Here is a 15,881-nt window from a genome sequence, read left to right on the forward strand (position 1 = left end):
AATGTCCTGAAAAATACAAGAGCTGCTGGAGGCATCCCTACCCCTGAAAGGCTTGACTACATCTCATTGAGATTCATGATTTAAATAAAATCAGTTTACAGAAGATGGGAAGACGGGGTGGCCTGTTAAGGTTTCACCAGAAGCAAACAAGGAGAAAGAAGCAGCTGAAACACTAAGGACATTAAACAAACCGGGAGAGGGGCTGGAGAGATGGCTCAGCAGGGAAGAGCATTGTCTGCTCTTGTTCAAGTGGGTTCAAGTGGTTCACAGCTCAAAACCTTCTCGGAACTCTACTTCTAGAGGACTGACTCACTCTTCTGGTCTTCAGAAGATCCAGGCACACAAGTGGTCCACACACATTCATTCAGGCAACACGCCAATACACATTTTTTTTAAGTTACATTCATTTTCGTGAATTTAAGAATGTGTACGTGTATGTCTGGTGCCCTCAGAGGTCAGAAGAGGACATGGGATTCCCTCGAACTGAAGTTGTAGTTGGTTGTGACCCACCATGTGGATGTTGGGGGCTAAAGTCAGGTCCTCTGCAAGAGCAACAAGTGTTGTTCACCAGTGAGCCATCTCTACAGTCCCTTGAATCATTTTTAATGTAAATTATATATATACTTGATATGTATTTTCATGTTCTACATATGTACCAAACAACCTATCTTCAGATACAATATTGAATTAATTACTGAAGAAATCATATTTTCTTGAGATCTGCTTTCAAATAGTATAGGGTTGGTGAGTGAACTGATTGAAAACATGAAAAACTAAGGCTGGCTGTGAGCTGTTTGGTGTAAACAGGTGACAGGGGTGTGGGACAACATGTGGTTGACTTCTCTATCTGTTGAGATGGGATCTAAAGGAAAACAGGTCACAGTTCACATTCCTAATCGCTGAAGGTCAGTAACAGCCTCTCTGTAGGCATGAGAGAACAGTTGGTCTCCAGGATGTCCGTGGGAGAGAGGGGCAGGCAGGGAGCAGAGGGATCTCAGCACATTCATCAGGACCTGCAAAACCTCTGAGTGGGTGACTAAGTGATATACAGTGAATAAACAGCTGATTTACTGTACCCAGATCATGTTAAAATGAGAGGCAGGAGCATTTTCCCTGACTAAAGGAAGTCAAAACCACGACCTCAAAATTAAATAACATTTTTGATTAATCTAGGTATAAGCTCACTGTGTGTAAATCCCTTGCCCTTCCCACTCTGCAGCTCACCTTCAGGACCAAGCCCAGCCCATCTACACTATATATAAGCAGCTGCCCAGAGCCTGTCACCCTCATCTGCTCAGCTGTGCCCTGCAGTCTCTCCACTTCACAGACTTCTCATCTCCAGGAACCATGTCTACCAAATCCACCATCAGGAGTCAAACCGGCCACCGAGGCTTCAGTGCCGGCTCAGCCAGAGTCCCTGGGCTCAACCGCTCTGGCTTCAGCAGTGTGTCTGTGTGCCGCTCCCGAGGCAGTGGTGGCTCTGGGGCCATGTGTGGAGGAGCTGGCTTTGGCAGCAGGAGCCTCTATGGGGTGGGGAGTTCCAAGAGGATCTCCATCGGAGGGGGCAGCTGTGGCATTGGAGGAGGCTATGGTAGCCGAGTTGGAGGAGGCTTCGGCTTTGGAGGAGGAGTCGGTAGTGGCTTCGGCTTCGGTGGTGGAGCTGGCTTTGGTGGTGGCTATGGGGGAGCTGGATTCCCCGTGTGCCCCCCTGGAGGCATCCAAGAGGTCACCATCAACCAGAGCCTCCTCACCCCTCTGAACCTGCAAATCGACCCCACCATCCAGAGGGTGAGGACTGAGGAGCGTGAGCAGATCAAGACCCTCAACAACAAGTTTGCCTCCTTCATCGACAAGGTGAGATGTGGTTCTTGCTAGAGCAGCCTACACAGGAGTAGACTCCAGTGAGTGCCAAAGGCAGATGTGGAGAGAAGACACTTGAGGCTTTGCTCAAGCACAGCCATTGTTTCTAGATGACTCTATCCTGGTTTTGTGATCCTTTTTAGTTAGTCTGGCAGCTAGCAATCAGGGTCAGAGTTCCTCTCCTCCAGAGGTTGCCCCATAAGGGTGTCTGATTCCAGTGGGCTGATATGAGCTCTGGCCTCCTATCACAGAGGATTGTACGGAGGCAGAAGTCTCTACAGGGCAGTTTGGGAGGCATCCCAGTCACACTAAAGGAACCATACTCTAGGGAGCCACTGCTAGGCTGCCTGTGCCCTGCCTGAGAGCTCTGCCTTTCTTACAGGGAGGATGTTGGGAGCTTCGCTCTGGTCGCCCCTGTAGACCCAGGGCCAGGTACTACACTGAAGGGGTCTAGACAGACAGCCTAAGAGGAGAGTCACACTAATAAAGGGGTCACTGAAGAATGAAACTCAAATACTTCTCACACTCTGCCCCTCCAGGTGAGGTTCCTAGAGCAACAGAACAAGGTCCTGGACACCAAGTGGACCCTGCTGCAGGAGCAGGGCACCAAGACTATGAGGCAGAACCTGGAGCCATTGTTTGAAGAGTACATCAGCAACCTCAGGAGGCAGCTGGACAACATCATTGGGGAGAGGGGCCGCCTGGACTCAGAGCTGAGGAGCATGCAGGATACAGTGGAGGACTATAAGAACAAGTGAGTTAACAAAAGAGGAATTCAGGTTGCCAAAGTTCATGATAATGGAGGCATAATCTAGACCCGAATTCCATGAATTAAGGAAGCTCAGTCATAACGATGAAATGTCAATTTATTGCCAAAGAGCAAGAGAATAAGACCCTGGGGGGTTGTAGGAGGCTAGGAGAGAGAAAAGGAATGATATTGAGTAACAACAAAATCATCTTTGGCATGATTTGGATATATTGCATTTTTAGAAGCTGGGGTAGGGTCAAGGGCTGCCTGTGATGCCATCTACCCACTGACTACAATGTGTGGAACCCTCCCTCTTGTAGATATGAAGATGAAATCAACAAGCGCACAGCAGCAGAGAATGAATTTGTGACCCTGAAGAAGGTGAGCTGACTAAGTCACAGGGATGGTTTCTCTGCTGATGGAGAGATATGCTTTGCATGTCTGGTCCATTCCAGAGAATGGTTGCCAGGGAGATGGAAGAAAATAGGCTGGGCAAGAGAGTTAACCAGATTCCATGTTGTGGACTATTTCCTCAGGATGTAGATGCTGCCTCCATGAATAAGATTGAAACGCAAACCAAGACAGACAGCCTGACAGATGAGATCAACTTCCTGAGAGCTCTCCATGATGCAGTAAGTCACCCCTGTCTCATCTCTCTCTCTCTCTCTCTCTCTCTCTCTCTCTCTCTCTCTCTCTCTCTCTCTCTCTCTCTCTGTCTCTCTCTCTCTGAGTGTGTGTGTGTGTGTGTGTGTGTGTGTGTGTGTGTGTTCTTCTGTGTGGCAAGCCACAAGAATTTATTATAGAGATTCAGCTGTGTATTAAAGCTATACTTTGACTGGCCAAGGGTCTGTCTAAAGGCAAGCCATTTACTATGAATATTTGGTGCTATCCAGCTTTTAATATTTCAGCTGTCTTCTGCTATGAAATTCTTGAGTGCCAAATATTTCCCGACCATTTGGCTAACAGTTCAGCTCCCTAGCCATGCTGAACTTCTAGGTTACTAACTCCCTCATTGAGCCTGGGAGACAAGCTGGCTGGAGATGCATAGCCCTCCTTTTGTGCCAACGAAGCTGAGACAATCCGTTGCTTCCAGGCCTAGTGGCTCCCCAGAGCAGTTGACTGAGAATAGAAGAGGTTTTTATATATCAAGTTGGAAGATAGAGGAACATTCAAGAGGAGGGAGAGAACCATGTGGCCAGGGGGAGAAGGGGCAGACATTTTCTGTAGAAACAGACAGAATGGCATGGCCAGAGAGAAGAAAGGAAGACAGAGTTTCTGTAGAGGGTAAAGCAGATATCCAGTAGAGGTTTCTGAGAATCAGGAGTAGAGAGTAGGAGAGATAGAGAAGGAGGAAACAGAGGACAAAGATGAGGCTGGAAGCATAAGAGCTTAGTCGTTAGCAGGACTATGAAAGGGAACCGGATGAAACTGAAGCTATGGAGACAGGATTTTATCCCAGAGAAATAAGGTAGACGGATAAGGAGCTTGGTCCATCTAGAGTTATTCTTGCCCTGAATGCCTGACAAAGCTCTGGCTGTATTAATAGAATTTTGTCCTAGAGGAATAAAGTTAACAGGCATAAAAGCATAGTGTATGTAGATTTTTATCCCTCAGATATCCCACACCAGATGTAGCAAATTCCCCGGGACCCTGGGTAGTCAATACCTCTGTCCTTCTCCTTCTTTCACTCTGTCCCCATTCCCTTTATTTTCTCCTGTGCAAAGTGAGAGTAGGGTGTTGGGAACATCTGTAATCCTCACATCCATAGCTGACGTTGTCTCTTTCTGTTATGTAGGAACTGTCTCAGATGCAAACTCACATCTCAGACACCTCTTTGGTCCTCTCCATGGACAACAACCGTAGCCTGGACCTGGACAGCATCATTGCTGAGGTCAAGGCCCAATATGAGGAGACTGCTCAGAAGAGCTGGGCTGAGGCTGAGTCTTGGTACCAGAGGAAAGTGAGTATTGAATGGAGGCTGATGAAGAGTATCTTGGACTCAAAATGAATCTGTAAGTCTCTGACATCATTCGAGGTTGAAGAGTTACTAAGAAGAACCTGGGATCCTAGAATAGCAAATGGACCTTGCACTTGTGTTACAGAGTTATGTTGTAGTCCAAGGATCAAGAGAACCCAGAGATAGATGGAAAGTTGCCATAAATGGTGTCCATGCTCTCTTTGCTTGAGCTGTGCTAAGGATACTGGTCCTCATGAGATTACACAGAACGTTTTCAGTCCTCAAGAGAACCATGTAGTCCTGTTCTTCTACAGGTTCTCTTGAGGGAAAGCCATTACATCAATAATAGTGCATGCCACTTAAGTGTGAATCTGCTTTTGCATGTAAAACTCACATAAATGTTCTGTCTTCGATTGACCCTCAGTATGAGGAGCTGAAGGTCACAGGGCGCAGATATGGGGATGACCTGCGCAACACCAAGCAGGAGATCACTAAGATGGACCGCATGATTCAGAGTCTGAGATCTGAGATTAACAACGTCAAGAAGCAGGTAGGATAGACAGAAAAATTCAGAGGTTGCTGTCCATTATTTCTGATCCTGTAGATTCTTGCTCACTAGGAACAAAGATCTTGAGCTCACCCACTCAAGAGAACCACACTTCAACTTTGTTTTTCTTACTTTCCCTGCCCAGTGTGCCAAACTGCAGGCTGCCATTGCTGAGGCTGAACAGCGAGGGGAGATGGCCCTCAAGGATGCCAGGGGCAAGCTGGAGGGGCTGGAGGATGCCCTGCAGAAGGCCAAACAGGACATGGCCAGGCTGTTGAAGGAGTACCAGGAGCTCATGAATGTCAAGCTGGCCCTTGATGTGGAGATCGCCACCTACAGGAAGCTGCTGGAAGGAGAGGAGTGCAGGTGAGTATTCACCCCTCCTCCAGCCCCTGAGGACACCTCCATGATGCCAGGCACTGAGCACAAGATGAGGGAGCACAAGCTGTGGCCACAATGGCTCCATTCAGGAACCCTCTGCCGGGGATTCTCTGTGAACCGTCACCAGACTGAGGGTTCCCACAGGGACTGAGGTGATGGCTCCCTGGTTCTCACCTGCTCTGTTCCTCTTCCAGGCTGAATGGTGAAGGCGTTGGACCAGTCAACATCTGTAAGTACTCTGCTGGCCACCTCCCCTTGCCCTGCCTTGTGCCTGGCTCACCAGACACAGTGGCTCACGGTGTCCCTTGTACCCTTCCCTCCTCCACAGCTGTGGTGCAGTCCACCATGTCCAGCGGCTATGGCAGCTCAGGTGGTGCCAGCAGCAGCCTGGGCCTGGGAGGAGGCAGCAGCTACTCCTACAGCAGCAGCCATGGCCTTGGAGGTGGCTTCAGTTCTGGCAGTGTCAGGGGCATCAGCGGTGGCCTCAGCTCCTCTGGTGGCAGCTCTTCCACCATCAAGTACACCAGCACCTCCTCCAGCAGGAAGAGCTACAGGCACTGAAGTCCCTGCCACCAGAGCTGGTCCCTGATCCCCAGACCCCTGGCTGCAGAGCCCTGTGCTCAGGGGCTGTCCCTGCTGGTCTCCCACCTCTGCTCTCTGGTTTGGGCTGGGGAGCTGAGTCCTTGTTGCTCCTCTTTCTGTCCCTGCTGGGTCCCCATGACTCATCTTCTGATTGTCATCCTCTGACTTCACACCATGATCCCTTACAACTTGTCACTCACTGTGTCACTTCATTAGCAGATGCTTGCTCCTAAAATTCTATCTTTTTGGCTACATATGACAGCAAAACCATTTCTGCCCCTTTCCTGCTGGGAATCCCTTCCTGGGTTCCAATGTTGTGACTAACTGGGTGGTGTACAGAATCTATCCATGGGATGTTTTCTCAGCTCTTTGCTTTCTTGTAACTCCTAAATAAAGCAGATTTAGAAAATGATGGATGGCATTAAAGTTATTTCTGCGTTTTCACATGATACATTATTTCTTTCAAAGATAATGGACATCCTAAGGTTTTCATTCTCTGCCTCTGTGAAAGGTCAGCAAACCTGCGCTATAGCAACCCGACACTCAGCAGCCCTTATCATCTGATTTCCATCTCCATCTGGATCCAATAGAGCGGGAGGTGTCTGGCCTGCCATATTATGGGTAGTTTTCACATGGTATCCACCCCATATTAATTATGGGACCTTTGCAGATACTAAAATCACAGGTGCTTCTGGGTTTTTGTATAAGATGTCACAGTGCTTGCGTGACCTCCCTCCAGGACTTTTGTAAGCTGTGCTTCATCCTTGGACTACATCTTATTAGTCCTCAGAGTATGGTGATTGGAGACTGACAGAAGAGTAAGATCTGGTCGGGCAGTGGTGGCACACGCCTTTAATCCCAGCACTTGGGAGGCAGAGCCAGGCGGATCTCTGTGAGTTCAAGGCCAGCCTGGGCTACAGAGTGAGTTCCAGGAAAGGCATAAAGCTACACAGAGAAACCCTGTCTCAAAAAACCAAAAAAAAAAAAAAGAGTAAGATCTGCACCTCTTCATAGATTTTTTTATTAAAAAAAAAAAATCCCATCTGCTGGTGCTTGAATTTATACATGTGAACTTGTACATATAGACTGTTCTAACTATGCAAACTTAACAGCCTAGTTCCTCTGCCTGATTTTCTGAGACTATGTGTCCCTTTACACCTGTATTTACTCAAAATATCTCCTGGAGAAATATATTCGTGTGTGTGTGTGTGTGTGTGTGTGTGTGTGTGTGTGTGTGTGTGTGTGACTGTGTGCATATACGTGTATGTGTGTGTGAGTATGTGTGTCTGTGTGTGTGTGTGTGTGTGTGTGTGTGTGTGTGTGTGTGTTTCCTCACCCAGAATCAAACACTTTCTTTCCTGGGATGATTATCTCTGCTGTGTCTCAGGTATCCCCTGCTGCTACCTGTAGCACTCAAGATTTTTCCTTCCTTTTAATTCTTTATCTGGCAGAGAAATCAAACTAATCCAGACCTCTAGACTGTAATATTTTGATCCATTTTACCTGATTATTTTATGGGAAGTAATTCTGGATCCTGGCACATAGATCTCCTCATGTGTTCACTCCTAATCATCCCCCCAACAAAATGGGTGCCCCCCTTTCACAAGAGCACCGCCTCACTTTCTTCTCGGGATGAGGCATAGGACGGCTGATCTAAGCCCATGCCCTCTACACGTGATTCTATATCTATGAGGAACAATGAAAAGGAAAATGATTCACAAGCATGCTATTACATATGTGGATTTAGATAAAGTTAAAATGTTAACATATTTAGTAATCTAAAGTATCATAAGGTAAAATTATGACCCTATATGTCAATACATTTGATAACTTTGATTAAATGTACCCAAACCTTAAAAGCTGCAAAATAATAAGATGTGGAGAAATGGTCAGGGTAGCCCATGCACCAACTGTGGAAAGAAATCAAACCTATGAGTGTACCTTTGAGATGTTTTCATTGCCTAAAAATGAAATGGCACCAACAACTACCTCAGGAAACAGACATGGAGGGCGAAATGTCTGACTCACACCATTCAAGCCAATACTGTTCAAACAACACAAACCAGAGAAAGCTCCTTGGAGAAAGGAAAACCATAAACTAACCAACACTGCTCATAAATGTTACACAAAAGGGCTCAACAAGACAGCTCTAAACAGAAAGCTGAGGCACATACAGAGAATTCTACACCATGACTAGCCAGGTTCATTCCAAATGTGTCAGGCCCGTTCAACATCCAAAAGCACATACTACAATCTAGTGTTTTGAAATGGCAAAAAAGAAGCCACATGATCATATCAGCTGTGTAGAAAGGGTACAGACCACACAATCCAACACTCGGACACGTTAAAGTAAATAAAAACTTTTCGATGCATATGGACTAGAGGGCAACTTCCTGAACTTGAAGAGCATCCAACAGAAGTCACAACTGGTCCCAGTGTAGAGAATAAATGTCCATGGAGTACTCAGCCATAAGTGGGGCATCTATGTCATCACACTCTCTCCCTCCAGGGCTGGGGACCCATTGCAGAAGAGGGAGAGGAAGCCTATAAGAGCCAGGTGTCAGGGAGGACCAGAACAAAAAGTGTCCTCTGGACAGGACAGGACCGCTGTGCTCATGAATCCATAGCAGCTGTGGTTAGCTGCATAACACCTGAGCTGTGGTTAGCTGCATAAAACCCACAGGAGGTCAAACCAGTCCATGTTCCAGCATGGATGGGAGAGTGCCTCGCCAACCCTGACCTGTAGCCGGGAAACTACTGACAGTTGACAGTGGGGATCAAGCTCAAGCCCTCACGCCTGTGTGAAAAGCACTATGCTGATCAAGCCATTCCCCAGGAGCCCCTCCTTTCAATGACTTGTAAGTTTGAGACGGGGAGAGTCAGTTTTCTTTAAGGATGTGGCCCCTGGTAGGTCAACCATGCTCCAAAGCAGAGCCCAACACCCATATGTATGTGGGAAGCACAAATAATACTTTGTGGGTAAGAGAAGGGGAAAGAGATAAAGAGACCATGTGCAGTGGGGGGATCTGGTAGGAGGAAGAGTCAAGAATGAACATGATCAGAATACATTGTAGACATGTATGAACCTCCCAATGAATTAATTTAAAACATTGTTTCTCAGAGTCTCTTTCTCACCCTGGAGCTCACCAATTCAGCTAAGCTGGCTGTCTAACTCATGTCCTGCAGGGCCTGGCTTGCACACAAATGCTAGGGACCAAACTCAAGACCTTAAGACTGTGCAAGAAGCTCTTCACTGACTGGGCCGTCTCCTCAGAACCCAGTCCCTACGATGGTTTATAAGTTTGAGATAACCTTATAAGGGAATGTGCAATGTGATCAAATAATCTGACTTTATTACACATTTCACCGAAGGGGGAAGGAGAGCAAAGGCTGATGTTGTGAGACTACAGGAGAAGGTTCTGTGTGTGGGTGCTGTGTTCTACTTGATACTATTGATCCCATGGGGACATGGCTTGGGAATTCTGGACACACTACATGTGTATTAGTCAGTATCTAACAGAGAGTCAGTCTCATCTATCCTGTCAGAGGGGGAAAGAGTGATAGAAGGAGAGAGGGCTTGATATATTACTAAATATTTCGTGGGTGTAATTTTGGAGGCTGACAAGTTACAATATCTATGCCTACCAAGCTGGAGACCCAGGACAGCCAATCTTTACTTTGATTAGATGAAACAATGCTCCATGAATGGTAGTCAGGCAAAGGGAATGCCCTCTGCCCCTTCGTTCTCTTAGTTCCTTCAGCTAATTTGGCCAAACCTATTCTCATTATTGAGGGCAGTTTGCTTCACTCTGTCATTACAGAGTTAATCTCTAAGAAATACATTCACAGTCACACCCAAATACCTGGGCACCTATGTTCCATTTAAGTTGGCACATAATAATAATCATTTTAATGTGGATTGGGAAACAGAACATCTGAGCAAATGGGTGACAGATAGTCTGAGCTACATTTCTCATCACTTTCTGTGGATAAGCAAGGGAAGAGACTAGAAGGACCGTGATGCTAATGATTTGGAGTTGGGCATAGGATGTTGCTTATGAGAACACACGGAACTATAGATGTAGCTCAGTGGTAGAGCACATGCAAGGCCCTGTCTTCAATCTCCAGCACTGCAAAAGCAAATGAACATCATAAACATAAATGAATACATATATGTATATTATATATATATATAATATATGTCACTAAAGGGGGAAGGAGAGCAAAGACTGATGTAATGGACTTTATAAATGAGTGAGATTACAGGAAAAAGTTCTTTGTGGAAGTATGCATATATATGTATTCTTTGTGTATGTGTACACACACACACACACACACACACACACACACACACCTCTGTTACCTGACAGGGTGTAGAGGCTGTGACACTTCAGTAACATTGAACATATCTAGTGTCTAGATCTTTGTTAACACTATGACCTAATATCACTATTGCAATGAGTTTCACATGTCAATGTAAAGGGACCACAAAGGACCCAGATACCTGATCAAATATTATTCTGGGTATTTCCATGAGGATGTTTAGGATGAGGTTTCCATTTGGAGAGGAGGCTGAGCAAAGCCAATTGCTCCCACACTGTGAGTGGCCTTCAGTCCATCAGCGGGAAGCTGGAGTAGGATAAAAGGCTGACCCTACTCTGAGTAAGAGAGAGCTTTCCTATCCAAAGCCTTTAAACTGGGGTTCCAGGTCTCCCTGGTTAAGCAGAAGTGTCTGGACTTCAGACTCAAACTGACATTTCAATTCTAAAGATTGAGGGTTTTTTTTCCTGCTCCATAATTAGTCAAGACAGGCCCTTAAAGTGAAAGTCTCCATGAATGACTGTCCTACTGGCTCTGTATTTCTGAAGAACCCTGACTGATACAACTGAGAAGGAAGACCCCTCAGAGAAATGACTGGTTTGAAGGAGGATCTTAGTGCATCAGGCCATGATAGACAGTAAGGAAGAAATAACATCAATCAGCCCCTGAAACAAACCCACAGTGAACAGAGCCCCCCGGGGCTGAAATAGAATAATTTAAGCCATTTGTCAAATAAATAACTCTACTGGACTATGACTCAAAGTACAAAGGAAATGCTCATGAGCCGACATAATTACACACACGACTAAAGAATCAGTGACGCAATGGGCAACTTTTACAGAGGGATTTCAAACGGTTTGTGTAAGGAGTCCTCCCTCAGTGAGGCAGAGTGCGACTCCTCCCCAGGTGTGGGCTGTGATGGAGAACTTCTTGCCAAAGGTGCGGTGTGGGAAGGAGGTGAAGGGGCATTTTACAGCAGAGACGTTGCCTTACCCGACTCAGAGCTCCATCCATAGTGATGTGAACTATTGACGCCGTCACACGGTCAGAAGGAGCCTCACCTCTGGGTCTCCTCCAAGAACCCCAGAACCCCTGTTGAAATCACCAGGAAAAAATGTCAAAGAACAATTAAGAGATCCTACAAAACACAGGGCCACTGCTCCCCAAAACTTTCAAGGCCATCAAAGCACAAAAAACCTGACAAACTGTCTCTGGCAAGAGGAGAAAAGGGACATACAATGGAAGTGGGCAAGGGTATCCTGCATCCAACAAAGACCAAAAACCAAGGAATGAAGTATGGACTCCTTGATAGCATATTTATATTTGTTCATTAACTGTCATGAATGAAAATGTCAATATGAAGAATATTAATAGTAAAGGAAGCTGACTTTAACTACATAACATCCCCTGTGCTGTGTTCACATCTTTTTTTATCTAAAACCGACTCCAAACTAAGGTTTAAAAAAATCAAGCTCAGATGCTACTTCAGATGAATCTGTATTTTTAGCTCAGATGCTACCTCAGAGTGGCATCAGTATATTTAATTAACACTAATTTTGTAAGCAGACTTTAAAAACTGCCACACAAGTGAGGTATACTGAAGGAAGAGGAGAGAGCAGGAAGGAAGCGGGGGAGAGAGGAAGGAAAGGAAGGAGGGAAGGAAGGAGAGAGAGAGAGAGAGAGAGAGAGAGAGAGAGAGAGAATTCAAGGGTGCATGGGAAAATACCAGTTATCTCAAGTTGGTGTAAGTCCAACTCACTTGTAACATTTTAAAATTTGTGTTCTTTCTAAATTAGTTTTTGAGACAGGGTCTCACTATGTAGCCCTGATTAGCTTAAAACGCACTATGTAGACCAGGCTGGCCTCCAATTTACAGAGCCTCTGCCTCCTGAGTGCTGGCTAGTACGAAAGGAGTGTGCCATCTTGCCTGGCTCTCCTTACATGTTTAATGTTGAGCGTAACTAAAAAGGTATAAGAGGCCAGATCTGGTGACTCATGTCTGTAATCCCAGCACTGAAGAGGCTCAGACAGAAGAATTGCCACATTCAAGGTCAGTTTTGGCTACATAATGGGAACCTGTCTTTTTTTAAATAAATGTTTTTAAATAGAGAAGACTATTAAAAAGGGTTTCCAGGCCATGTTTTAATTGTAGAACATCTGAAATGAAACATAGTTACTCTTTCTGCTAGAAAGGACTCTGGGGTCTAGACTTTGAATTGAAGGCTTCTCAGAGGAAACATTGTACCACCTTCCTCCACCCACTGAGGACTGCAGGAGGAGCAACAGGGTCCTTTCCACAACGACACAGACACATGTAAGGTGCAGAAGAGGCAACCCTGGAGATTGCTTGGGGTGGAACTCAACCATGTAGCTGCCCTTGAGAAGAGCCGACATGGGGCTAGAGAGGCTGTGCAGTACCTAAGAACATTTACTGCTCCTTCAGAGGACACAAGTTTGAATCCTGACACCTTCTTCATACACTGGGAAGCTCACAACTCCAGCTCCAGGGAATGACATCTCTGGCCTTCAAGGGCACACATGTGCTCAAACTCTCTCTCTCTCTCTCTCTCTCTCTCTCTCTCTCTCTCTCTCTCTCTCTCTCTCTCTCTCGGAGCGGGAGGAGAGGTGGCATTATTTCAAAGGAAGTGTGTGTGTCCTCCAATGTGGCTCCAGCAGGGCAGTCACTTGTTCCCAGAGTCATCCCTTTCTGACTCCTAACTCAGCTTTTCACCTCCACATCTGCAGCCTAACCCACACCTGCGTGTGCTTCTCCAGCAATTTGCTCATCAGTCCTCGTGGGAAAGCACATAGCTTGTTCCTGGAGGAGGGAATTTACCGGTGGCTAGGAAGCAGGGTCTCCCCCTGCCTTTGCTGGCACCAGAAAGCAAGGCTAAGACAGAAAACTACCTCCTTTAACACAACTTAAACTTTTCCTGCTGGTGACCACGGTTCACCCAAGAAAGTTTTATATGACCCTGAGCATATACACATATAAAACAGATACACAAGTCAAACATTTGATACTAAGGCATAAAACAACTTTTTAAACAATTCTGTGGCACACACATTGTTTTACCATTTATTAAAGACAAACCAAATTTGCATACCGAGCTCAATGTATTTTATTTTGGCATGAAGGAAATCATGGCTGAATGTTTATATATATAATGGCAGAAGCCTGTTTAGGGAGTTTGAGAAATTGTTAGAAATTCTGTCCTAATCTCAAGTCAAATATAATTGAATTTTCTTCATAGAATTTAAACCAACACCAATTTTTAAAATCAGACATTCTCATGATATAATCCAAAGATATACTAATTTGATACTTACATGCTGAGGAATGGTGGTAGGGAAACACTAGAAGCCTTTGTTTTCTATAATTATAATTAAACCATTTTCATAAGAGCAGAAAACTTTGTAGGCACAGTGAGACCCTGACATCCCTAACATACAGCGGTCTCGAATCTGAGGTTGCTTCAGGCAGGCTTGGTGTATGGCAGCATTCCCAATGAAAATGCACAAACTGTGTGTGTGTGTGTGTGTGTGTGTGTGTGTGTGTGTGTGTGTGTCCAGAGCCAAGGCTGTAGTGAATGGAGCATTGAGCACTGCCAGAAATACCTGGGATTCATGATGCATGTGAATTTTGAGTTCATTTTCAATCAGTGCACATACTGAACTCTTTTGCTGTTGCCAAATATTTCATAATCCCCAAATTCAGTCACATGACCACATATAGTTATGATCTTGTTTTAGGGGCTTGAGATCTAGAGGATGGAAGCTCCATCATGGCCTGTCGGAATTTCTCTAGAGAATTAGAATGGCACTAAGAAGAGTTTGGATGGCAGATCTCTCCACCTCAGGACATGCCAGGCTGTGCACTATGGAAGCCAGACCCGCTGAGGACCTGGCACACAGATGTGTCCCTGCCTCAGTCTTATACAGGGCCGCTGTGTCTCTCCTCTAGGTGCGGTTCCTGGAGCAGTGGTACAAGGTTCTAGACATCAAGTGAACGCTGCTGCAGGAGCAGAGCAGCAAGCCATCAAGGAGTACATTAGTACTCCCCAAAGACACAAAGGGTGCTTGACTTGAGTCTGAGGACCATGTAGGGTGTGGCAGGAAACTATAGAAAGACAGGGGCCAAAGAGAAGAATGGGCTACTTCCCAAACCTCACCTCAGAATGACTGGGGACCAGGTTGAGAAGTGGGCACTGATCCTTAGCAAATAAATCACAAATTGTTAACAAAAAGCAAAACACTTTAGACCAGAATGAATTACAGGGGTTCTAGGAAGGTTTTGCTTTGTTTTTAAGTGAACTATTTAGTAATACACCCTTTTGTGAAAGAAAGGACAGGTCCTTGTATACACAATATACACTATATTGCTATATATATATATATATATATATATATATATATATATATATATATATATATATATATATATATATTGTCCTTGTCTACACTATTATGTATGGAAAGTGTCTTCCACCTGCTGGCTCAAACTGCTGTGCCCTTCATTTTGTAAATGTGAAGATGGAGTGACGCCACTCAGAGGAGAAAGGCCAGGCTGCGCAGGGAGCCAAGAGCTGCTGAGGGCCCTTCCTGAACTGCAGGAGGCTTCTGATGTGGTGGAGAGTCAAGAATGCTCTGAAGCTTGGATGCTCTCACAGCAATTGCCCTGTACTCGCACTCCGGAGCTAGAACCCACTCTAAGAAGACCCCCGAGGCAGGGATGAAAAGTGGAACAGATGAGAACCTAGGCACACTTGTTAAATCTCTCTCTCTCTCTCTCTCTTCCCCCCGCTCTGTCTCCCAGTATATTTTTTCATTTATTGAAGAGATTTTTTTCTCACATAATATATCCTGATTACAGTTTTCCCTCCCTCTCCCTCCTCCACTCCCTCCTCTACTCCCCTCCCTCTGCTCCTCCCACTCCCTCCTCCACTCCCCTCCCTCTGCTCCTCCCACTCCCTCCTCCACTCCCCTCCCTCTGCTCCTCCCACTCCCTCCTCCACTCCCCTCCCTCTGCTCCTCCCACTCCCTCCTCCACTCCCTTCCCTCTCCTCCTCCCACTCCCTCCTCCATTCCCCTCCCTCTCCTCCTCCCACTCCCTCCTCCACTCCCCTCCCTCTGCTCCTCCCACTCCCTCCTCCACTCCCCTCCCTCTCCTCCTCCCACTCCCTCCTCCACTCCCTTCCTTCTCCTCCTCCCACTCCCTCCTCCACTCCCTTCCCTCTCTTCCTCCCACTCCCTCCTCCACTCCCTTCCCTTTCCTCCTCCCACTCCCTCCTCCACTCCCCTCCCTTCCAGATTCACTCCCCTTCTGTTTCTCATTAGAAAAAAAAACAGCATTCTATTATAACAAAATATAAAACGATAAAACAAAAACTATCACATCAGAGTCGGACAAGACAAACCAACAGAAGGAAAAAAGCCCCAAGCGAAGGCACAAGAATCAGAGACCCACTCATTCACACACTCAGGAA

The 15,881-nt window shown here is 46.0% G+C and overlaps 1 protein-coding gene across 2 annotated transcripts; it reads left to right on the forward strand.

The window, feature by feature from the left end:
- Nucleotides 1–1,347: 1,347 nt before the first annotated feature.
- LOC131896458 (keratin, type II cytoskeletal 6A-like) lies at nt 1,348–6,054 on the forward strand. Of its 2 annotated transcripts, XM_059247082.1 has the most exons (9): nt 1,348–1,854; nt 2,400–2,614; nt 2,929–2,989; nt 3,145–3,240; nt 4,404–4,568; nt 4,990–5,115; nt 5,258–5,478; nt 5,688–5,722; nt 5,822–6,054. In XM_059247082.1, exons 1-9 carry the CDS (start codon nt 1,348–1,350, stop codon nt 6,052–6,054), a joined length of 1,659 nt encoding a protein of 552 aa, XP_059103065.1. The 2 variants fall into 2 exon arrangements, with proteins under 2 accessions (XP_059103065.1, XP_059103064.1); XM_059247081.1 differs by having other exon boundaries at nt 5,688–6,054.
- Nucleotides 6,055–15,881: the final 9,827 nt, after the last annotated feature.

The sequence above is a fragment of the Peromyscus eremicus genome, chromosome 20, assembly GCF_949786415.1.
Source record: "Peromyscus eremicus chromosome 20, PerEre_H2_v1, whole genome shotgun sequence".
NCBI lineage: Eukaryota > Metazoa > Chordata > Mammalia > Rodentia > Cricetidae > Peromyscus > Peromyscus eremicus.